The 24,619-nt window shown below is 36.0% G+C and overlaps 2 protein-coding genes across 3 annotated transcripts; both read left to right on the top strand.

Moving 5' to 3' along the window:
* The first annotated feature begins 911 nt into the window (after positions 1-911).
* Positions 912-3,328, top strand: LOC103443878 (protein BOBBER 1-like). The gene is made up of 6 exons (XM_008382778.4): positions 912-1,412; positions 1,740-1,912; positions 2,131-2,179; positions 2,490-2,656; positions 2,893-2,976; positions 3,058-3,328. The coding sequence occupies exons 1-6, from the start codon at positions 974-976 to the stop codon at positions 3,094-3,096; spliced, it is 951 nt and encodes a 316-aa protein (XP_008381000.2). The 5' UTR covers positions 912-973; the 3' UTR covers positions 3,097-3,328.
* A 12,377-nt stretch (positions 3,329-15,705) lies between these two features.
* Positions 15,706-18,945, top strand: LOC103417882 (zinc finger protein CONSTANS-LIKE 4). Of its 2 annotated transcripts, none has more exons than XM_008356037.4 (4): positions 15,706-16,011; positions 16,982-17,401; positions 17,978-18,124; positions 18,522-18,945. In XM_008356037.4, exons 1-4 carry the CDS (start codon positions 15,907-15,909, stop codon positions 18,609-18,611), a joined length of 762 nt encoding a protein of 253 aa, XP_008354259.2. In that variant the 5' UTR covers positions 15,706-15,906; the 3' UTR covers positions 18,612-18,945. The 2 variants fall into 2 exon arrangements, with proteins under 2 accessions (XP_008354259.2, XP_008354258.2); XM_008356036.4 differs by having other exon boundaries at positions 15,711-16,011; positions 16,982-17,479.
* The last annotated feature ends 5,674 nt before the right edge of the window (positions 18,946-24,619 follow it).

Raw genomic sequence — 24,619 nt, 5'->3', positions numbered from 1 at the left:
ATTCTCATGTTATCGTTGATCGCTTAGAATACCATCACTGTAATATCCCAGTTGCTTGAAAGTGTTTGTCTCCTTTTGGTTGTATGCTTTGGTTGAATGTAGTGAAGGAGAGCTTCTCTCTGTTATATACAAAACCTTTACACAGTGAAATGAAACCTAAATTTCTCACTTTTACTTGAGTATTATGGGATTTGAACTGCTTCTTTAAGAAGCACTTATAAGCGTTTTTTTTTCTTTTTCGAAGTGCTTCTAAAATAAGCATTTGGAAAAGTTTCTTCAAAAAGTACTTCTATAAATGTCAAAGAGTTTAATATTTGCTTTAAAATTAGAGGCATAATAATAATTCAATTCCAATTTTACACTCATTTTCTCTCCAACTTCCTACTTTTTCTTATTTTAATGAATAGAATAAGAATTCTAATTGACGACAGAAATAGCCATTCCACACTTTTTCACTTTAGTTCTTTTCTAAAAATGTTTCCTATACGGTTTTTCGATAAATTATTATGAACACACCAACTACAACAAATAAAAAACTAAAAATTAAAATTTGGTAGGTTAGTATTGTGTAAGAACACAATGGTAAACAATACCACCGCAAAACTTTGTGTTTAAGATAAATTTAATAATATATTTGACTGCATTACAAAAAAAAACGAAAAATGTAACAATTATCTTATATAATTTTTGAAAAAGTCGTACAGAACACATTACTGAACGAAAATAATGTGGTTCCATTGAAACTTATCGAGTCACACTGAAACGATTAAATCTGTCGAGTTGACGGGTGTCCCCGTTTTAATAGGTCATTTACTTTTTACTAATTTAATTACATTCCCACTTTCCTCTTTTGGGTATTGTGTAAGAACGAGTTCATAGAAAGACCAAGCCAAAGCACAAAAGAGACTTTCCGGACCCGGATCCGATGAACTCGTCAAGGGCATTATCGTCATAATAAGAACAGTATAAATACATGCACACTCGAAAATTCGAAATCGAAAGACTCCGCTTAAAGTCTCAAACTTTGATCGAATCCATGGCGATAATCTCCGACATCCAGGAAGAGCAGAGGGCGCCCGAGAGGAAGCCTTCGAAGGCGTCGCCGTCGTCGAAAGAGTATACATTTACAGCGAAGATTGATCGCAGGAACCCACTTGATTTAGTGGAGAAGACGTTGGAATTTATTGCTCGGGAGAGCGATTTCTTCAAGAGGGAGTCGTCGGAGAGGGAGGTCTTTGCGCTGGCGCGCCGCTTCAGGGAGAAGGAGAGGAAGATGCAGGAGGAGGAGAGGAAGAAGAGGAGGCAGGAGGAGGAAGAGAGGAGGAAGAAGGAGGAGGCGGAGAAGAAGGCGGAGGCGGAGCTGAGGGGGGAGGTGATAAAGGATGAAACTGAGGAGGAAAATGGCTTAAAAAGTATCAAATATTTTATCTTTGCTTCATATTTGATTAGAATTCTACTTTCTTTGAGCATTTAGTATTGATATATCTTAGATTTCAATTCTTTTGTCCATAAATTCCTAAATTTTGTTCTTAAAGAGTAATTGGAAGGTGGGATAATGTGTTTTTGTTATGTGAAAGATAAATTACTAACATAGTTTGAATCTTTTAACCAGTTCGACGTGAGTTTTCGGGTAAAATTTGATATGATTGTTCACCAATGCCTGTTGGGATACAAGTGTTTTTGGATGTGTGTAACTTATAATCTTGCTTTCGCTATTTAACACTAACCTATGTGAACAGATCCAAACAAAGGGAATGGACTGGATTTGGAGAAGTACTCGTGGACGCAGAGCCTTCAGGAGATTAATGTCGTTGTCCATGTGCCGCCTGGAACTAAATCTAGCTTTGTTGTGTGCGAGATCAAGAAGAATCATCTGAAGGTTGGACTGAAGGGGCAGCCTCCGATCATTGATGTAAGTTTCATTTTGGATAGTTATCGACTTTTGTGATGAACATATTGTCTATGATTCAGTTGGAGAGTGTGAATGTAATCGAAAATAAGGAAGATGGTTGTTCATCTGACTGATCTGAGACAACGGATGCTTGTCCAGTAGACAATGCCTTTTGTTCTGCCAGTTTGTTTCGTTTAGGCTATATATCCCTTGACTAATGTGAACTTTAATACCTGCAGGGCGAACTTTTGCAGTCTATCAAGCCCGATGATTGTTACTGGAGCATAGGTATATTGATTGACACTATTCAACTTATTACTTATCATTTTGCTTATGTACATTGGAGCATAAATACGCATTGAAAAATATTTCACTTTTGTGAATAGTAAATAAATTCATAACTCATAATTACATCGTGAATTTTAAACACGTCGGAATTCCTGTAGGGTTCCATGGTTATGAGTTTCACTTCCACACACAGCTTTTAGGACGTAGTGTCTTTTAAGTGCGTGTATCATGTTTTTGTGATTTCCTAATTATAATCCATGGGTTTGAGCATCTGAGCTGTTTGAATTCGTAATATCCATGCTAATTGCAGAGGATCAGAGGGCTGTCTCAATTCTTCTGACCAAGCACAACCAAATGGAGTGGTGGAAGTGTCTGGTGAAAGGTGATCCTGAGATCGACACTCACAAGGTTGAGCCTGAGCCCAGCAAATTGTCTGAACTGGATTCTGAAATGCGCCGGACTGTTGAAAAGATGATGGTAATTCTCCCACTTCTGCTTTTTTCTGTATTTTGTTTTCGCTGCTAATTGTTTTTAACCGAGTAACATCTGTGAAAGGCAGTTCACTTGCCGTGATGTTTCCAAGTAGAGACTATCATTCATTGCAGTTTGGTCCTCCGCGAGTTTATATGTTCACCGTTCATGTTCACGTCGCTGCCTATTTGTACGTTTTGTTTATTCATAGTTACTGAGAGGTGTATGTTTTGATTTTACAGTTTGATCAGAGACAGAAGCAGTTGGGGCTCCCCACCAGCGAGGAGATTGAAAAAGAAGAAATGTTAAAGAAGTTCATGTCTGAGGTAATTTCTTGAGGCTCTTCTACGCTCTAGTCATTCAATCAAGAAATTTACTTACATTGTTTATATACCGTTCTGTTGCAGCATCCGGAGATGGATTTCTCAAGGGCCAAGAGAAAGTAAATCTGAGTTATTCGGTTCGCGGACATTGTTTAATAACTTTGTATTCATTGATCAGAAGGGAGAGAGGGAAAAAAACACATTTTCGTTCAGCTACTGCTTAATGTTGAGTTAGGAAACAAATTGATGTCATCGGTGCGTGATCTTTTTACGGGTGGTTTGGACGTCTAATTTGTTTTGAACGCTGTTAATATTGTGGGATCTGTTTCATTTATGGATTCAAGTTTTAGTATAACTTTTTCTCCTGCACATTTTATCGTTCGAGTTTGATTTGTTGCTTGGTTTCTACTTTTTTCTTGTTTGCATCTGTAGCCTCGACGGTCATGTTTTGTTCTCCGTACGTGTCCTTTGACTTGTACATTCTTTGCAATGACATCGAACCTAACTCTGCCATTTGGCATTGAAAACTTGCGACGTATATGCCTCAAAATTGGGGAGAAAAGCTTACCTACAACAACGAGATATCAATATGACTTCATCTCTAACTATTCACAATTATAAATCAACACACTAACATTCCTGTTGTAAGTAAACGAGCGAGGGACGTGTCAAAATTGTTCAACCTAGTCCCACGCTCAAGCATCCTTGGCTTGAGATGTGCACAGTTCAACCAGAGGGCACCACAAGCTGCCACGTGTCCATAAATGCCACCCGGGTCACCCTCGGCTGCCCCTTTCCTTAAAAAGGTAGTGGGATCCCCCCACAAATTGTCCTGTTGTGAGGGAGGGAGGGAAGTCACATAACCCTATAGCCCTAGAAAAGGACCCCTTGTTTTATCCGCTATTCCAGAACAAACCCGATTCCCTTTTGGATTTGGGAGGCAGATTCACTCACTCAGGATTTGTTCCTCGCTGTAATCACATTTAAATGATCCTCTCTTTCTGTAGGGTTGTGCATCTTTTCTTTGGACTACAATGCATGCTTTGTCCCATCATTGTTTGACATGATTTACGCGTTACTAGTTATCGGAAGAGTTAATCTCTCTATCACTTAAAACCCTAAATTGCTACCCTGCGCCTTTGTTAATATCGAAGATAGGCATTACAGATCGTGTTACAATTCTAAATTGGTTTAATTAGGGTTAATGCCACTATCATTGGGTTTATTATTATTCCCATTTGCAAACACAGGATTTTGATTGTTTTGCTAGTGTGATGGCCGGGGCTAGTGGCAGTCGTTTTCGGCCGACTCATTCCCTTAAAAGAATAAGAAAAACGGGATTTAATCAAGCTGCCCAATCTTTGTTTAGTTTATGTGCGTTGGGATACGTTGAGGCTTCTTTCTTTAAGCTGCCCATATTTAACCCTTTTAGTTGAAAAATCAAAATGATCCGAAAGCGATGCATTCTTACTCTTCCAACAGTTTCGCAGGCAAGAGACAATCGATTTACTTCTAGATTAATTAGCATTTAGACTAGTTTGGATGGTAGGGTTTTGGTCAATGAGTCAAAGCGTGATGCTAGGGTATTAGAAACAGTTTCATGACTACAATTTATAGTTTGATCCGATCCTAGTTATTGAACTAACAGATACATTTTTTGTGAAAGTAGCTAGCGAGGGCATCCTTTACTGCTCAAGATGCACATACGCATGTGAAGGAGAAAACAAGAATAGAAAGTTCATTATTTGTTTATGCGTTCAAACTAGTCTCGTTAAAACTCAAACAATTGTATATTTTATCATAAAATTGGCCATAAAGGAGCATTTCTTTAGGGGTCATTTGATAGCCATTTCGTTTTCAGTTTTCACTTTAAAAACTGAAATCCTGTTTGGTAACTACTTTCAAATTTACGGTTTTCAAAAAAATGAAAACGGAACTGCTACTGCTTTCTCAAGTATGCAAATATTGGCCTTGAATTTTTACTTTTTGATTTTCAATTTTCAAAAAAAGTGAAAACTAAAAACGGAATGGTTATTTCAAATAACCTCTTAATAAAATAACATATTAGAAGAAAAGAAAACCCGTATAACCTTTCTTTTTTGTTTGAAAAATTGGTCAAAATGATCATTATTTTTCAAATCCCAATTGCTAAAATATCTAGTTTTTCAATATGTCGTCAATATCTGATGACCATCTTGTCCATCTTTGATCGATATATATTGTCAATCTTTAATCGCTATATCGTTAAATATTTGATCAATATTCAAACAATTGAAATTAACTTATGATTATTTTAGCCTTTTTTTAAGTCCAAAAACCATTTTGTTCGATTACCAAAACGAAAAAAAAAAACATTTTGTTCTTCTTCCAAAAACTCAAGTTATTTTCATACACGAACTGTTAGATATTCCACAAGTGGAACAAGACACATATAACTTTGCATAAAACTCCAAATGACTCAATAATGCGAACTGACACCTTATCTCTCTCGATCGCATAGGACAACATGTCAATGGGAGGGAATTAGGTCAAAACTACATATATATAGTTAATTTTCTAAACTCTCTTACATAATAACAATATGGCATGCATGTATGGATGGTAGATGATGTATTGCATTCCCTTGCTTGCCTGGTTGTCATGGATCCAACGAAGGCCTACTGGGGGTAGATGCCCTCACTGAATTAATTCGTTTATTAAGCTGCATACTATAGTTACATATGTGCATTATCTTTGAAGAAGTTCTGTCATTCAAATCGAAAAACTCCATTCCCGCCTCTCATTTATTATGTTTTTCTCATCACTTTGCACTTTCCACTACTACATTGAAATTTTTGTAATATTGGAAACGTGATTCATCATCATTTGAAATCATTGGTATTATCTAGTGGGTTTAAGCCATACTATAATAAGGATTTCTTAGTTGTTTTCCGAGTTGCTCCTACTAGAAGAAATTTCTTGTTCAGTCTCTGCTTGGTTGTTAGGTTTTAGTATCTTCTTCTGCAAGTGGGGTGGTCACGAACCCTATTAGGGTTGTTTTTATATGTAGTATAAGGGAACTTGTACTGCAAATAATTCGAGTAAGACAACGTGTCCTACACATGGAATGGTGCTACTTTTTCTGAAAGTGAGGAGGTAGTCTGAATTGTAACCCAAATTGAAACCCATTATTGGTGACAGTGATATGAACTGATCACACATACAGTTTCTAAAAATTTGATCAAAATTCACCAAAACCTTATAATGCTTCAAAGTATCTTATACATAATTTTGAAAAATTATAGATGTAATCCGGATCGATACATATCTCCAAATGAGTGTTTTCACTCATCGAGTGAAATATGGAATATCTCCCGAAAACTATCTACTACCTGTCTGAAAAACGTTGGGTCCTAGCTTCCAATGTTTAAAAGGCTTTTACAGTTTTGACATAATTACGAAAGCAATATGAAACTGAATATTATATTATATGCAGGATGTAACCCTCCCCAACCAAGCGACCTTGACATGTTAGTAACTGAGCACCACAAATATGTATACTAGGAAATAATAAAGTCAAATGAGCGGGAATATGCATAATTTTCCTCTATTTTGGAATGATTTTCTGAGTGTGGAACTGGACAGATTTTATTATCTTCCAAGTTATACTATGCAGTTTAGCTTAATTTTCATTAGCAAGAAAAAAATAAATATAATACTTCCATTCTCTCTTGGGGACGAGCTCATTCTCCCTTACAAATAATATATATTGACTGTACAAATTTCATAATTGGAACTCTTCAATTTCTTAATCTTTATTTGAAGATCACTCCTATAAAAAATTATTTCAATCATTGAAGTGTACAGAGCGACGATGTAGGTACCAAGCAACATATTCATGATGACCCGTTCATATACACCGTTCATTTACTTGATATGTTTAGATGATAAAACGATCTCCTATTTAAATGATTTTTTTTGTAAGAGTCACATTCAAATGAAGATTGATAAATTGAATAGTTCCGATCGTTGAGTTTATTCAATTAAAATAGGTTATACACAAATCGAGAAGATATGTGCATCCACACATGAAGGATGCAAATATTATTCGAAAAGAAAACTTATGAAAGTGACCGTACATCTACCACACCTTCCAAAATTTGAGAGAATTAATTCAACATAATAAAGGTCACATTTACTAGTGCATCTCCCCTCTTTTTGCTCTTTCAGATTGTCCCTCCTTCTCAATGCCCTAGCATCCATGATCCATCCAAGGCATTCTACGTACTAATCGTGCTGGAAAAATAAGAGAAAAGGATGCGTGAACACAATTATACAATGGAAGCTAGCGATGAGACCAAAAAGAAAATCCAATTAATAATATTAGCGAGTAAAAAAGAAAAAATTCAAAACGTACCATTGCAAGTTAATTTGCAATTGGAAAAGAGTGTTTGTTTTCAACGAGCGGAAACCAAACAAAATTACATGATAAAATATGAAATGATATGTCCAAAGCAAAAAAACATATATGATATGTACATATCACTTAACTTTGTTTTCCACTGACTCACTTATGCTTGTATTGGACGATGGTCCTATCACTTGCAGTATTATGACCAATTCCAAATTACTAATATTGCACATTGACGTAGACATTTAAGAAAATTTAAAAGTTAGTATTGTATACAACTCTTAAACTAGCTAGCTAGTAGTATATATTGAGAAAATCTTGAATGTCGGTACGAATTCCTTCATCATCTTAATTATATGAATATGTTAAAGTTCAAGGATCATCTCCGGATTCTTGTCGTTGAGTTATGTTTCCTTATACTATAGGTTAACTCAATTGTAATTATAATTTAGATTCCTACCACATATAGGTCATGTAATATCCTATATAATGTAAACATTGTACGCTCAATCCAGAAATAATATTTCTACATGGTACCCGCCTAACTAGGCTCTAGGGTTTGTCTCACCAACGCCTCCAAATCCTTTCATCATGTCATCTTCTTCTTCTACTCACATAAAAATATGTGAAAACACATATGATTACAAAGCAGAATATCTCGTAATTAAGAGTAAAGATTAACTAAATCAGAGGCAAGTTGCTACACTGCATGCCGAAGTCCAATTGTTCGGCTTTATCTGCTAAACCAAAATGAAACCAAATACGACTACGCTGCCAAGTTGCAACACTTTTTTTCCTTTGTTATACTGACTGAAGACTTACTACATTCATGAAGTGAGGTACACAAATCCGCGTGATCTGCCTTTCACATCCGAATATGAGTATTTGATTAGGACATCCATTTGATGACAATTTAAAGAGATTATATTTTTACTGAAAATATGACTTTAATCCTTCAAATTTAATTTTTTTCCATATAAAACCCGATATAAGTTTTTTACTAAAAAAAAAACCCAGTGACTAGGATCCACCTAAGTGAATTCATTAATTACATATTACTTTACACATTTTACATTTTTAGATGCCTAAAATACCCCTATTGCATATTTGATGTGCACAATTAATTCTATGCAGATTGTAAAGAGAAAGTTAATGATTTTTCAAAAAGAAAAATAAGACATTAATGTTAAAAAATTCATTGCATATTAATATCAAATATGAGAATTGTTGGCTTAATTCTATGTATCTGGCATTATGAGTTCATATATATATTTATACAAAAAAAAAAACCTAATATATGTAATAATACATAAAAAAAAATTTACTTACCATGTACAAAAATGTTATTTGATTCAAAATGTGTATAAATATATATACATGTGTGTGTGTGTGTATTTATATAATTAGACCATATTAATTTACCCACCTACTATTTGAAATGTTCATTTCCAATGATGCAAAATATTGTATACCAACAACAAAATATTGCATGAACTTAGGAATTGGATCATGCTTTTGGTTTTATCTTTTCCCTACAAACAATCATATACATAGTACTTTATATATATTTTTACCAAAAAACGTCCCTAATAGGCTAATATATGTAATAATACATGAAAAATAATTTACCTACCATGTATACAAAAATGTTATTTGATTAAAAATATATAATCTAGGTTTTCTCTAAAAAAAAAATATATATATATATATAATCTAGGTGTAGTATATATATTTGTTTATATAATTGGAACAAATTAATTTACCTACCTACAAAATATGTAACAATAAACGTGCCTAATATATGTAACAATACATGAAAAATAATTTACCTACAAGTTAGAGAAGTGTTATTTGATTCAAAATATATAATACGGATTTAGTATAATTTTATTTAATAATTGGAACAAATTAATTTACTTCCCAATTAATGCAATATATATATATCACAAAAAGGAAAATTTTTGGTATGATATGGATACAATTAATGCAATACAACAATTTATATATTTTATTTCACTTTTTCTACAACTTTTAATTTGGAATAAATTTAGGGATTTGGGAAAGTGGCCTGGATGTAAATAAATTGTATTAGTAAGTCAATAGTGTTCCGATGTGGCTACAAATTTTAAATTTGAACTTTATTATATGTAAATGAGTTTTTATCTAGGAATCATGAATTGTAAGGGCCAAAATCTAAAGCACCATTTGGCTCAATATATCCTTCCTTCCTCTCTTTTTCTCTTCAGGAACTCTTCACAACAAACAGACATATCATTTCAGGGTTTACATCCAAAAGAATCCAAAAAGCGCCTTCGAGTGAGGAGTGAGGACCCCATTGATACCAAAGCAATTCCAATTGCAATTGGTGAAGGAAGACAAAATTCCATTAGGTACCAGACAATATTCCTCTCCAACTGTGTTTTTCACCAACCCCTCCCACCCATCTCTTTCCATATTCGCACCTTCGCCTTGCAATTTTCTACCATGCACCATGCACAAATTTCAACTCAAAACTTACAAAACCCTAATTCTGCCAAATATTTAGTAATTGCAATGAGAAGATTTTGTCGCATTTACTGTCTAATTTGTAGGTCTGTAATTGTTTCCTCTCCTGCAGTTTTAAAAATCCCCATTCATCTCTTCTATTTATACTTGTAATTTTGACCACTACGATTTCACCTCAAAACTTATAAATCACTAGAGGAGGTTGAATCCTATTTCAGTTTTGAAAAATAATTTTCGCACACAAATTTTCTCATTTTACATGCTCTTATTTATTTTTTATTTTTTGAATCCTATTTCAGTTTTAAATACTTCTCTCAATTTTTACTACTTTTTTTTCTTGCAGCATGCATGCATGCATCAGCATGATGAAGTGAAATGTAAGGATTCACGATCAGTTGACTTTCATGAGCACCTATATATTCATCTAAAGCTTGTACCATTTGCTATTTAGCAATGTGATTTGAATCAGATTAACAGAAATGGAACCCAAAGTATAGATTCTCAAGCGCACCTCTTGTTTCCCGAGAAAGGGGAATAATTAGGGTTTTGAGAAAGAGGAATAATTAGTGTCTTCAGAAAATAAAGTCGTGTAGCTTAAAGATGCTAATACAAAATGACTAAGTTCACTTCACCTCTCTTTCCTCTCAAGTCAACGTCAGCACTTGCAGAGTTCGTGTCTTCATATATACTTGACTTATGCTATATAACAATAAATAAAAATATGAAAAAAACTAGCCGACCCATAAATATGTATGTGTTGCGCAGCCATATGTACAATCATTTCCCGTGATAACTGGCAAAGCCAAAGACATTATTTCATTCTTTGTCTGCTAAAGTGTGTCCACTACCAAATTTCAGCTGCCAAGTGTACCGATCCAAAAGCGCCAAATGGAAGCGAGCGATTCATGCAATCTATCTATCTCCCATGACATGGACATGCAAAGGAATGAGCTAGCTAGCAAAGTGTGAGCACCTTAAAGCCTTTTGTTAAGGAGGTTCCTTGCCAGCTATGGTAAGTTAATTTATATATGGCTTGAGAGAGCTTCCCTTTTACATTTTCTTTTTTTCCCAATGTGGGAGAGTTAAGGTTTTATGTACATTCCTTGGTTGAAATTCCCCTATAATTAAGCACTTTCGTAGAAGCTGCTTCTTACTTTTATAACTTTACAGCCCGACTCCATATTTGTCACATGGAATTTTATTTCAAACTTGAAAGCTATTTGACTGAACAATTATTTAAAGCTACACGTCTGAAAAAGAAATTCCATTTTTTAGTGGGTTATTCCTATTCCTATTTGGGTTTCACTTTCCCACTTCCTTTTAATAACACACACTTCAGTTCCAGTTTGATAAAACTAGAAGCTACATGCTATGCCTATATACGTCACTATATCCATATATTTCTTTTTTGCCCAGGCATTGTTATAATTACAGCTAATCAAAAGTAGCGTTTCCTTTTCATCGATCTCATGAACAAAACTTATATACAACCTTATGCCTATAACTTACATCAACATACTTATATGTATCATGTGTGTTATAGGCACAAGGTCGTATATAAATCGGTATCATGACAAAATTTCTCATACTAAAAGTGCTTGGGACCGCAAGTGAAGTACCACTTTGTTAATAAAGAAATCATCAATGTATACCTGTCAAGAAGAACAATCCTCTGTATAAATGTGGGAGTAATCAGGATTTTCCTCTTTCCCACCAGAAAACAACTATTCAAATAATTATAAGGCTATTTGTAGTAAAGGTTCCTAATCTATACCACATGTTTAGTTTTCATTTTTGAACTCTACTAATAGTTTCTTCCGTCTTCGAATTATGTCATTTGTTGCACTAATAGTTATTTTCATTAACTCCAACAATATTTCTGTTAAGTTGAGGGATAAAATAGGAATTTCATCCAAATAAGAAAATAATTTTTTAAGAGAAACATGTGGCTCCTCAAGAATTGAGGAGGAACCCTCCTTAAAATACCTCGTGACCTATTCACATAATTATTTCGTGCTTATCATGACAGAACTCCTTAATGATTGACTAAACGATCTTAATTAGTTTTAATTGATGTTTTGCAAAGATGATCTTTACATAGTGATTTATAATATGAATGACACCGATTATAATCACGAAATTTTGTGAATATGTCACGAAGTATTTTGAGGAGCAACTCCTCCTTAATTTTAAGGAGCCAAAAGCTCTTCTCATTTTTAACTAAATTAGTTTTTTATGTATGAAAATATCACTATACCCTTAAATTTTACGGAAAAGAAGATTAGATTTAACGGAATGACCACTTATGCAATGCAAAATTAAGTTGAAGGACGGAAGAAACTAATATAAGAATTCAAAGACGAAAACTAAACATGAGGTAAAATTCAAAGACATTTGCTACCACCCATCCTAATTATAAGGATGGTAATTTATTTTGTTCTAATATTAATTCTGCATTTTCATTTCATACAGCAGGCTTATTCTTTATGCTTTGAATTTGAGGAAAGGACTAAATTTCATTTGACTCTTTAACATGATTTTTCCCCTTAATTCCAAATTGCAGTGTGAACGAATAGAAGTCTCTACGTCGATCGAAGGAGAATTTGAATATTTGATCAAATTGGAGGACATGCAGAATCTATCTTCAAACCTTTTAGTTTTACAGCTAATAAGTCATTTTCCTAACAGTTTATATATTTTCCGATGACTGTTGGCTTCAATATTAGATGACATATTTTATGCTTGGATGTATATAGACGTACTCCTTCAATTTGTCATGCTCGAGAGTAACTTTTTATTTTATATATATAAACAAAAATCAAAACAAAACTTATAGTCTTACACTAATAAGATATGATGGAACTACTATACTTAACTTGTTTGGCATCGACTACAATTTAATGATATTCTTTTTTATTTATAAGTGGGAAATTTTAAATTTGACTCTAGTGAATGATGAGTTCAATATCAGACTATTATGACTAACTTATTGTGTGGCTTAAAACCAAATCTCTCACCTCACAGTCTATACAATATATGCATAAAACATGGAAAGGGTAATGCTAAGGAGACCATCTATTTAAATCATATTTAGTAAACTATATGATGTGGTTTTTTATGATTGCATTATTATTTAATTGTTGATTAACATACTTATTTCCTATTAGTGATACATTATATAGTTTGCAAATATAATCTAAAAAGTTGATCTATATGGTATTATTCAACGTAAAATTGGTTGTCCTCTTTCCCTATTTTTCAACCCATTATGATAACATCCTGGATTGATAAGCTAGTGCTGATATTTGTGTTTTTACAACAGTATTATATTCTGTCCTCGCACATATCTAAATCAAATGTCAATAATTACAGGTAAAACTAGTCGATTGTGTGACACTAGCTAATCCCAAGACTACCTTTCTATTATATATATTTATTGTTAGCTCAAGCGACTACTCTTTCTTTCAAACTTTTCGTCGATCCAAATTTAGTGAACTATTTTCAATCTATCAGATCGATAGTGACTTTGATGAGCTTACATATGGTTGAGCAATGAGCACATAACCTTACCTACAAGTGTACTGTATATCTCATTATGTGTATCCAACAATATATGGTTGCATGTGTATGGGTTTTTGTTGTGTATTTTCAAATAATATTGTTTTCGTTCTATTTACGGGAAAATTTGTAATCAACTATATGTCAATGATTAAAAATAGGATAATATGACGTACATATTCTCTCATTTGCAAATAAGATATCTTGACTAAATAAAATGAATGATTGAAACCATTTAATTTATTACTCTTCATTAAGATCAATCCTACAAAAAAAAAATGAATTGAAGATCATTTAATCCTTCAAATGTATTAAATAGGATAATACGACGAACATATTCTCTCATTGAGATATCTTGACTAAATAAAATGAATGATTGAAACCATTTAATTTATTACTCTTCATTAAGATCAATCCTACAAAAAAAAAATATTTGAATTGAAGATCATTTAATCCTTCAAACGTATTAAATAGGATAATACAACGTACATATTATCTCATTTGCTAATAAGATATCTTGACTAAATAAAATGAATGATTGAAACCATTTAATTTATTACTCTTCATTAAGATCAATCCTACAAAAAAAAAAATTGAATTGAAGATCATTTAATTCTTCAAACGTATTAAATAAATGAACAATTCATCATGAATATATTATAGTACCTAGACTATCGATTTATTTTATACATTTAAAATTATAACCTTAAAAATGATTATACATTTAAAATTATAACCTTAAAAATGATTATACATTTAAAATTATAACCTTAAAAATGATAATAACTTTAATATTTAACGATAAAATAAACTCAAAATTAGAGTTAGTTTTAGAGAGTCTGTAAGGTGGTCTTTCAATCCCCCAACAGTTTTTACAAAAAAAACAAGTGGATTGTTTTTACCAAATTGAACAAAGATGAAATCAAAGCAAAACACAATGACCAAAATTGCTGAAGAAAACACAATAAACAAAGTTGAAATCGAAGCAAAACACATAACCAAAAGTGCAATTTACCTTAAAAATAATTAAACATGTAAAGTTTTTTTCAAGTGTTTGATGAGCAAATATAAAGGAAAGTAGAAGCACTGTGATATGACCTTTCAAATTGTTAAACAACTTGAAGGCATTCACAAAACAAGAACTTTGAGATGATGTGTCATTTGAAACATAATCACAACAATGCTAATTTTGCATATTGGTGTGTCATAAGACTTGTAAAAACAAAGCAAAGCAAATAAAATACAACCTTAATTAGGAAAAAGGAAACCAAAAAAAGGAGCTCCCACTCAATATCATTTTTGGCAAGTGATTCCCACCTACGATTTGAAAAGTTAATTAAATTTTGTAGCTAATAACTGGGGAGCGGGGACTAATCCACTATAGCTTTATGTAACTTTGGCTATCTCTAGCCAAGAGTTATAAAGTCACATTCAACCTTAAAATTGATAAAATTAGTCTCCAATCAAAGAATTTAGGGGAATTGAGCTAAAAGAATCAGACTAAGTTTGGCTCTAAAAAGTAATAAAAATTAAAGTGAAATCAATATAGCCCTTTATGGTTGAAGATGGAAAAACTTAGCCCTTAATAATTTTTAAAATATTAATTTTAGAGGGCTAAAACATAACCAAATACTACGTTTTGCTCTAAATAGCCTTTGTGTATAGCTAGCTAGATGCAAGTCGTTGAATTGTAAAACATAGACTACAATACAAGCCAAGCCTACAACATACGTACGGATGTTCGATCACGTCATCCGATATCATAATTACCCTGATCAGTCAACCTTGACCTAAAATTATACAAAAGGAGAAGATATGTAATTACATTGAGTTCTACAGTGAACTCCAAATACAATGAACTTGAAGTTGAGATTGCCAAATTGCCAAATGGGAAATTAATTAGGATGATCTTTCCAACTTCCAACCAAACAGTCAAGTCCACAAACATCTCAAGAGAGTTTTTTGGCCTGGTGCAATTCACCCTCACTCTCTTGCAAATTGCAATAAATTAATAAACACAAATAACATATCTTGCAAATTGCGATAAATTAATAAACACAAATAGCATTTCTTGCAAATTGCGATAAATTAATAAACACAAATAGCATATATCTGCAATTGAAATAATATTTTAAATAGTAAAAAATAAATATTAAAAAGGAAGCATGATAAAAGACGTGGGGACACTGCATTATAAAAATAATTGTGTCCTTTTCTTTAATTTGTCCTTTACTATATGATATTATCATCACTCTGCCAATATTACTACTCTCCCCCACTCAATAATTATTTATATAAATTCTCTGTCTACTCGCTCTCTCTCTCCTCCTTCTCAACTTATAAATTGTAATCTCCAAACCCAAACCAACCTAGACTCATTTTTCCTTCCTTCTTTCTCTCTCTAGAAATTTTTGGCTGCTCTGTTGCAGTCATTTCAGTGTGATTTCTGTTTGCTCTGTTTTCTGGGTTCTCTTTTGAGAATGTATGCAGAAACTGGGCTTTTGTTCCCATATTTCCAGAACTTTTCTCAAGATTTCCAGCAGCTGGATGAGTTCTGCAGAACCCAAAAGTCAAATGCTTCAATGGTACCCTTATTCTCTCTCTCTCTCTCTCTCTCTACAAACAAATATATGCACCTGTTTGGTTTTTCTCATAGATTTGCATGATCTGCATTGAATTGATTATTCTGAGATGGGTTTTAGGTGAATTAGTAGATAGTTTGTGAATTTGGGTTGCTCTCTTGTGATTTAGTGTGTACTCTGTATGATACCATCAACAACCCTCTGTTTGTTTCTCGAGAAAATGGGGACTATTTATGTATTCATTGTTTGTCAGAAAAAAAGAAGCTCAAAGTTCAAGTTTTTGGCATATATTTATGTTCATTGGTTTAATTTTTCACCTAATTCCCTGTTTGGTTGCCGAGAAAACCAGTGGGAAAATGCCAAATTTGGTTAATTCAAGTTAGGAAGTGGGAAAGTGAGAAAATTGTTAATTTCTCTGACTAATTAATTGTAAAGTTGGAAGATGTAACAATCAAAACAAGGCACAAATGTCAAATTTTAATCATAAATTTCAGTCCAAAACACTGTCTGTGTTTCCAGAAAAAAAAATGGAAAAAGAAAAGGAAAATGAAAATATCTTGGTCTGTACAGTCTTGTTTTTATTTCATCAGGGCATGCGATGGAACAGCTGGACTTTGCTTTATGTGCTGGATAAAGAAGGAAAAAACTTTCTTTTCCTCTAAATGCAATCTGAATGCTAAAAAGGAAAAGACTTGACTTTGTTTTTTTTCACCTTTGTGGTTAAAAGTAAAAAAAGTTGAATCTTCCTGGAACTGTAACTTATGTGTTAAAAGAATGACTTTGCAGTAAAATTTGTATGGAACTTTCAGCAGTAGTAATTGCTTTGGTCCCCATCCATTAGTGAGTTTCATAAAGTTGAGAGCTTGCAAACTTTTCCTCTTTCTTTGTTTTGGTCTGAAATTTTAGGTATTGCCAGAGTCACTTTTGATGTTAGTTTAGTTCTGAAGTTCAGTTCTTTCTTTGTCTAATGCAGAATTGCTTCTCCGAGGCCTCGATGATCTCGGAATATGACCTGGGAGGAGAATGGGATCTGTTCAAAGCGCCAGAGCCTATCATCGAAGAACCGGCCATTGGCCTTGATCCCATGACAGCAGCCATTTCAATGATATCTAGCGGCGAAGATGTCACCTCCTCTCAAGGACTCAAGGTTGCAGACCTTGAATCACTTCAAAGCGAGCAGCTTTTGAACGATGTCTTCTATGACAAGGATCTCTTAGGGAAAGACGCGATAGGAGCACCACTTTCTGAGGCCGTAGATATCAAAATTTCTGTTTCGACGGTGGATGGAAATCATATCCAGGAGAACAAACCGCTTCGCGACGTGTCATTCCAGAAAAGTGGGAGCTCAGGATGTTTAACCTCGATGGACTGGATGCACGGAACTTCAACGAAGGCAAGTTTTCTGGATTTTCCTGGAATGGATTTGAGTGCTTATGGGATTCGTCGAGCATACAGTGAAGGTGATATTAAGGTCAGATATAGTTAGTTTAGTTATTTTATGCTATATATCTTAGGTTTGAAAGTATTCATGTTCTTACAAGAACTAAAATATTACCTATCTACACAACAACGATTCGGTTGAGAAGAGGTTATGAATTAAAAGGTCATACAAACAAAGACTTAAATCCTTCTCTCATAGCCTTTAGACCGTCTATAACCCCATTCCTTACCATTCTTCGGTCTGTTAAACAATGCAATTTCCTAAGAGAACTTACCAAACATTTTCCAGCTGAGAGATTGATGCATTTGTGCAACCGATGTCTGTGAATCTCTTGACCCCATGTCTACAAGTCTGGGAGTTTTTTAGACCGATTGATAATTCATTTATTTGAATTAATCAATAAGTGATGATTGGCTATATGCAATTATTGGCTTTGTAACAAAGACTGCTGGACTGAGAAATGTTTAGACATGTCTGGCCATTTCCACAGGATGGGACTAGGTCATTGATACTGAGTTTTTATGACAGACTCTCGGTAACAGTAACACAAGCCTCATCCAGTCCTCCCTAGAGCGGCCCATAGTTACCAGCAACTACAGCAGTGAGGAACGCAGGGAAAAGCTTTCAAGGTACCGCAACAAGAAGACAAAGAGGAACTTCGGCAGGAAAATCAAGGTAAAATCCTGATCAACATTGTTTCTATGGACTCACTACTATAATACTGAATAAATAATTGAATGGAATCATAACAGGGTGAGATATAGAGCCTACTGAAGCAACATTTGCAGCATTTGACAATGATCTTACAAACATTTCACCTTTTCTGATTGACCTTTGTGATTAAACACTCGAGGCTGTTGAAACAGGGTTGGTTGTTCGCTTTATATGAGTGGATGATTTTCAGTCCCGTTTAATAGCTTAGATTAAAAAGAGCTGCATATCCATACTTTAACTGTTATAGCATCTCGTGTCGATTGAAGCACTTTCTTATATACTTCCAATTTACTGGATTCGGCCCTTGAGCTGATACGTTGCAGTGGGTGGGGAAACTGATTAAATGCTTTCGTTTCAGTACGCATGCAGGAAGGCTCTTGCAGACAACCAGCCAAGGATCCGGGGAAGGTTTGCAAAGACCGAAGAATTGTATGCCAAGAGGCTATAACTGTTAACTTATACATATGATAAAATAATGAACGTAGAAATGAAGTAGCCAGGTCAAATGATGATGTGATGAAAGAGATGAGATCAGTAGTAGTAGTAGTGTAGTCAGTTTAGGTATTGCTCATCAATAAACTAGACCCCCTAAAATCCTCCTCTGCTAAGTGTTTGATCTCTTATATCATCTGCTGTAATAACAACCTCTTCTCTAGACCTACGTATGTACACGGCCAATCTACGAACGGATGTAAATACGTATGTATGTGGAATAATCGGGCCGGGGAAGCAAACAGTTGTACTTGTTCATGGTACATGTTATAAAATGGCAATCTTTTCTAGTCCCTCTCTTCCACTGCTGTAATCTTTTCTTGTTCATGTTATTTGCTTGTGAGAACACAATCCAGTTTGGTTGGTTTCATGTTTTTTTCTCCCCTTATAAGCATTTACCATTGAATAAATTATTAACTATTGAAGTAATTTGATGGGATTATGTATAGAACCAGAGCAGTTTCCGGTTTAATTTTAGTTTTCTTTTGTATATTTACTAGTGATGGATTGTTACGGTAGATAAAGTCTTTCTCTTCAACCTACTATGTCTCGCATTCAAATAATATTTTAAACCAAAGAATAACACGACGAAAAGACAATCTCAAAATGGGGCTTGAGTCATACAGTTTGATTGACCCGACGATTCTAAACCAAACGAGTACAGATCCCATAACAAAAGAAGAAGATTCTCCCAAATTATTCTCTAACTCTCAAACTCACAAATTGGCTTTCATTAATTTGCCACTCAAATAAGCCACAAATTTGCTACATACTCATAATTTCAAGTAGTGAACTCCACCCCAAAACCAAAAAAGAGGAAACTCTCTACACGAATGGTGACGGCAACTATATAAACTAATCTTAAGGTCCTATGTATAGTGCATAGGACTTAAATTAAAATGAGCAATGAGAATTTTAATCCTAATTGGAAGTAAATTTAAAATCCTAATAGGTAAGGAAATCAAATACGTAACGTAAATTATCAAAAACTTCTCCATCAAGCACAAAATCCAACCAAGAAGTGCGAAACTCAACCATATAGAACACAGAAAACAAAATAGAACGTGCGAGAGGATTTCTCTGCCAGTCTTCGATCGATTCGCCAATAACTTTTTAAACACTTATGCTATGCTTATGTTCCATCGATCATCATTTCCAGATTCAACTTCCACCCATTGGGTTTTCTCCTCAACCGGAAAATCTTCCTAATAGTACCAATAGGTTTCTCCACTACGAGAAAATCTTCGATCAGACTGCCTAACAACGCGAGTGATTTGACCAATTTTATGGAATAACAAATTTTTTGTATCTTAATCTCATCCGACTTTATATTAGTTTCACTTTTGCAAGAGAACTCTCTTGTATGACAACCCTACCAATGCAAGGACGACGACCCTCGTTAAGGCGGGTCCGCTGACGGCCGCCCATAGTTCACAATGATAAACCAAATATTCAGTTCAAACTACCTGAGTATAAGCCATGTGCTGCTGACATATAATCCATGTGCTGCTGACATGGTGAAAGGACTATTCTAAATGAAACCCATGAAGTCCTGTCGAAGATGGGCAGAAGAATATTGCATGATCTCACATTATTTATTGCATGCGTGTACTATTGTTTATGGCATGCGGGTGTATGTAAAACTGTATAAAAACCATACTGCAATGATGCAGATGGTAAGAAAGCCAAACCATACTCCTTGATGAGTTTATGCAGTTCACAGTTTTCGAACCCTAGCTTAAACTCTTTCATGGTATCAAAGAGCTAAAGTCTAGCGACAATAATTTTTTTTTTCCCCGTTCTCCCATGGCTTCTCAATCTTCCTCTCCCATTCCCCTTCCTAATGTCTCCAATTTTCTCACGATCAAACTTGATCGTACCAACTACCCTCTCTGGCAAGCCCAAATGCTACCTCTCCTCCGCAGTCGAAATCTGGTTTCCTTTGTTGATGGAACTAGTAAGTGTCCCCCAGCATTGCTGACAGATGAGGATGGAAACATCACTGACAAAGTCAACCCTGATTTCGACACTTGGATACAACAGGATGCAACTGTTATGTCATGGATCAACTCCTTCGTCCATCCTACCGTGCTTGCTGCTTTAATTGGGAAAACCAGCTCCCACTCTGCCTGGACAACACTACGTGATCGTTATGCTTCTCAGTCCACCGGTCGCCTTCTCCAGCTTCGTAGTGAGTTGATGAATACTCACCGAGGTGATTCTTCCATTTCTGAATTTTTGGATAAAATTAATTGTCTCGCAGATACCCTCTCTCTTTCTGGTGCTCCTGTTTCCGACTCCGACATCGTTGCCATCATCCTCAACAACGTTGGTCCGGCCTATGAAAGTACCGTTGCTTCCGCTCAAGCCCGTGATGAGGCTATTACCTACAGTGCTTTGGAAGCCCTCCTCCTTGGCGCTGAAAGACGACAGCAAATACATTCCGCGTTTGGTACTGACAGTGGGCTCACTGTCCTTGCCGCCGCTCGCAATGGCAACCGCGCACCTGCATCTTCTCGAGGACGAGGATCCTCTACTGGCTTCCGTGGTCGTAGTAACTTCAATACTGGTCGCGGCTCTACCAATCGCCACTACAGCTCCTCACCCTCTCACCAAGGTTCCTACTATCACCAAGGGTCCAACTCTAACCAAGTATCCCACTCCCGCCCACATGATGGGATTCTTGGCACCTCTCCTTCCCAAGGTACTTTTACTACAAGCCGGATTCAATGCCAAATATGTAATCGTTATGGTCATTCTGCGATTGACTGCTTCAACCGCCTAAATATGTCTTATGAGGGACGTGTCCCTGCACCACGTCTTCAAGCCTTTGCTGCTCGTGCTCCTCCTGCTTCTGCAACAGCACCTGCCATACAGGAATGGCTGTTTGACTCCGGGGCCAATGCTCACATCACCAATAATCTTGCTACTGTTGCGCATCCTCATCCTTATACTGGCATGGACCAAGTCAATGGAGTTGTTGGTGGCACAGGTTTGCAAATTTCACACATAGGCAACACTTCCATTCGTACACCTACCTCTACTTTCACATTACCTAATACACTACTATGCCCTAATGCATCAACCAATATTATTTCTATCCATCGTTTTACTACCGATAATAACTGTTCTCTAACCTTATATCCCAACTCATACTGTGTTCAGGAACTCCACACGGGGAGGATGCTTTTACAAGGCCCGAGTAGGAATGGATTCTACCCTTTTTCTGGTGTTTCATCTTCCATTAAAGGCGTGTCTGCATTTTTAGGAACTAGAGTGTCCAATTCAATTTGGCACTCTAGGTTAGGTCATCCATCTTCTCATATTTTGCAAAATTTGGTTTCTAGGAACAAATTGCCTATTAAGGACGTTGTAACTAGTGAGTTATGTCACTCATGTCCCATGGGCAAGAGTCACAAGTTACCTTTTCCATTGTCTGTCTCTAGGTCTTCATCTCCTTTACAATTGGTTCATTCCGATGTATGGACTTCACCTTCTTTTTCTATCAATGGTTTTAAATATTATGTCGTGTTTATTGATGATTTTTCTCGCTACTCTTGGCTATATCCCTTAAAATTAAAATCTGATGTTTTTCTCACTTTTGTGTCCTTTAAGAAATTGGTTGAAAACATGTTCCACACTACAATTAAATCCTTTCAAACTGATGGAGGAGGGGAGTACGTAAACAACAAATTCAAAATTTTTTTGACTCAACATGGCATTCTACATCGTTTTACATGTCCACATCATCCTGAACAAAATGGAATTTCCGAACGTAAACACCGTCATATCGTTGAAACTGGTCTCACTCTTCTTGCTCATTCCTCCTTACCAACTTCTTTTTGGGATGATGCTTTCCATACAGCAAACTATTTGATCAATCGTTTACCCACTAAAGTTCTCCATGATGAGTCTCCCTTTCAAAAACTGTTTCAAAAATCTCCTCAATATGATTTTCTTAAAGTTTTTGGGTGTGCATGTTTTCCATTTCTTCGTCCTTATAATACTAACAAGCTGCAATTTCGCTCCAAACGTTGCATTTTCTTAGGTTATTCATTAAATCAACAAGGTTATAGGTGTTTAGATACGTCCACAGGTCGCATTTTTTTGTCACGCCATGTCCTATTTGATGAAACCAATTTTCCATACAAAGAATCCATTTCTACAACGTCCTCATCCTCCCAATCGTCTATGGTACTGAACATTGACCCCTCTTCTTTCCATTATCCCTCTAGGAACCCCATTTTCCCAACTGTACCACCAAACCCGCATCCGTCCAACTTATTCCCCATATTATCTCACCCACCTAACCCTAGTCCTATTCCCTGCCCTTTACCACCACATCCGCACCATCACATGCATCCCACTATACCATCCCCCCAACCTAACCCTATTTCCTCTAATTTCCCACCAAATCCGCACCTCCCTGCCCCTTCTTCCATTCCATCCCATACGACTGCAGTGGGTGTTGCTCCTGTCTCACCTTCCTCTCAGAGACAAATTCAACCTGTTCACTCCATGGTTACACGCTCAAAGGATGGCATTCAGAAGCCAAACCCCAAGTATGCTCTTGTTTCTGATGTGACTAATGAACTTGTTGAGCCCTCTTGTTTTACACAGGCAAATAAGTCTCCCGAATGGCGTATGGCAATGGCAGAAGAGTTCAATGGTCTACAAAGCACAGGAACGTGGTCCCTAGTTCCTTCTCATCCCTCCATGAATGTCCTACCAAATAAATGGGTCTACCGTATTAAACGGAAATCTGACGGTTCCATTGAAAGATTTAAAGCACGTCTTGTTGCCAATGGTTTCCATCAACAAGAAGGGCTTGATTACAGTGAGACGTTTAGTCCCGTCGTCACTCATGCTACCATCAGGATCATTCTCTCCGTGGCTCTTCATTTTAACTGGCCAATTCGCCAACTTGACGTAAAAAATGCGTTCCTTCATGGCTCTTTAAATGAAGAAGTCTACATGCGCCAACCTTCTGGTTTTGTCGATCCGCAGTTTCCGTCACATGTATGCCGTCTTCGCCGGTCCTTATACGGCTTAAAACAGGCTCCACGTGCCTGGTTTCAGTGCTTCTCTCACCATCTGGAGGAGCTCGGCTTTCAAGCCTCCATGGCAGATTCTTCGCTGTTCATTTTCTGCAATGGAACTAATGTCATTTACTTGCTCATTTACGTTGATGACATCCTCGTCACCGGTAATAATCCAGCTCACATCTCCACCTTGATTCATCAATTGGGTCGAAAATTCTCCATGAAGGACCTTGGTCCCTTGCATTATTTTTTGGGAATGGAAATTACGAGAACGCCAACGGCCATGTACTTAACACAATCAAAATATATCCTGGACCTCCTCAAACGAACTCAGATGGCTGACGCCAAACCCTTGTCTACTCCAGCCCTCCCTGGCCGCAAGCTTAGTTTGTATGAGGGCGAGCCCTTGGCGGATGGAACAACCTTTCGAAGTATTGTTGGGGCTCTCCAATATCTCTTATTCACACGTCCGGACATTGCTTTCGCTGTGAATCAAGTCTGCCAGTATATGCATTCGCCCACCACTACACATTGGGTTGCCGTCAAACGCATTCTTCGCTATTTGAAAGCCACTCATGATCGCGGTCTCGTTTATAAACCCAGTTTTTTGTCCCTCACAGCATTTGCCGATGCTGACTACGCTGGTGACCCTGATGATCGTCGCTCCACTGGTGGTCATTGCATATTTCTAGGGGATAACTTGGTCTCCTGGAGTTCTAAAAAGCAGCGCGGCGTGTCTCGCTCAAGTACGGAGGCCGAGTATCGCCAAATGGCCTACACAGCTGCCACCTTATCTTGGTTCAGACACATTTTTTGTGATCTTCGTCTTCCCCTCACTCCACCAAAATTGTGGTGTGACAATATCAGTGCACTGGCAGTGGCTTCCAATCCCGTTTATCAGGCTCGTATGCGTCATGTGGAA

Source organism: Malus domestica, chromosome 01 (genome assembly GCF_042453785.1).
Source record: "Malus domestica chromosome 01, GDT2T_hap1".
In the NCBI taxonomy this organism is placed as follows: domain Eukaryota; kingdom Viridiplantae; phylum Streptophyta; class Magnoliopsida; order Rosales; family Rosaceae; genus Malus; species Malus domestica.
The sequence above is the reverse complement of the archived record's forward strand: the minus strand, read 5'-3'. Positions and strand labels throughout refer to the sequence as shown.

What these genes read in the sequence shown, in the direction of transcription:
- LOC103443878 (XM_008382778.4), top strand. Translation starts at nt 974, where the DNA reads ATGCACACTCGAAAATTCGAAATCGAAAGACTCCGCTTAAAGTCTCAA. An exon ending in GGACTGTTGAAAAGATGATG is followed by an intron (nt 2,657 to 2,892) that starts GTAATTCTCCCA and finishes TTGATTTTACAG; the next exon opens with TTTGATCAGAGACAGAAGCA. An exon ending in TAAAGAAGTTCATGTCTGAG is followed by an intron (nt 2,977 to 3,057) that starts GTAATTTCTTGA and finishes GTTCTGTTGCAG; the next exon opens with CATCCGGAGATGGATTTCTC.
- LOC103417882 (XM_008356036.4), top strand. Translation starts at nt 15,907, where the DNA reads ATGTATGCAGAAACTGGGCTTTTGTTCCCATATTTCCAGAACTTTTCT. An exon ending in ACAGTGAAGGTGATATTAAG is followed by an intron (nt 17,480 to 17,977) that starts GTCAGATATAGT and finishes TTTTTATGACAG; the next exon opens with ACTCTCGGTAACAGTAACAC. An exon ending in ACTTCGGCAGGAAAATCAAG is followed by an intron (nt 18,125 to 18,521) that starts GTAAAATCCTGA and finishes CTTTCGTTTCAG; the next exon opens with TACGCATGCAGGAAGGCTCT.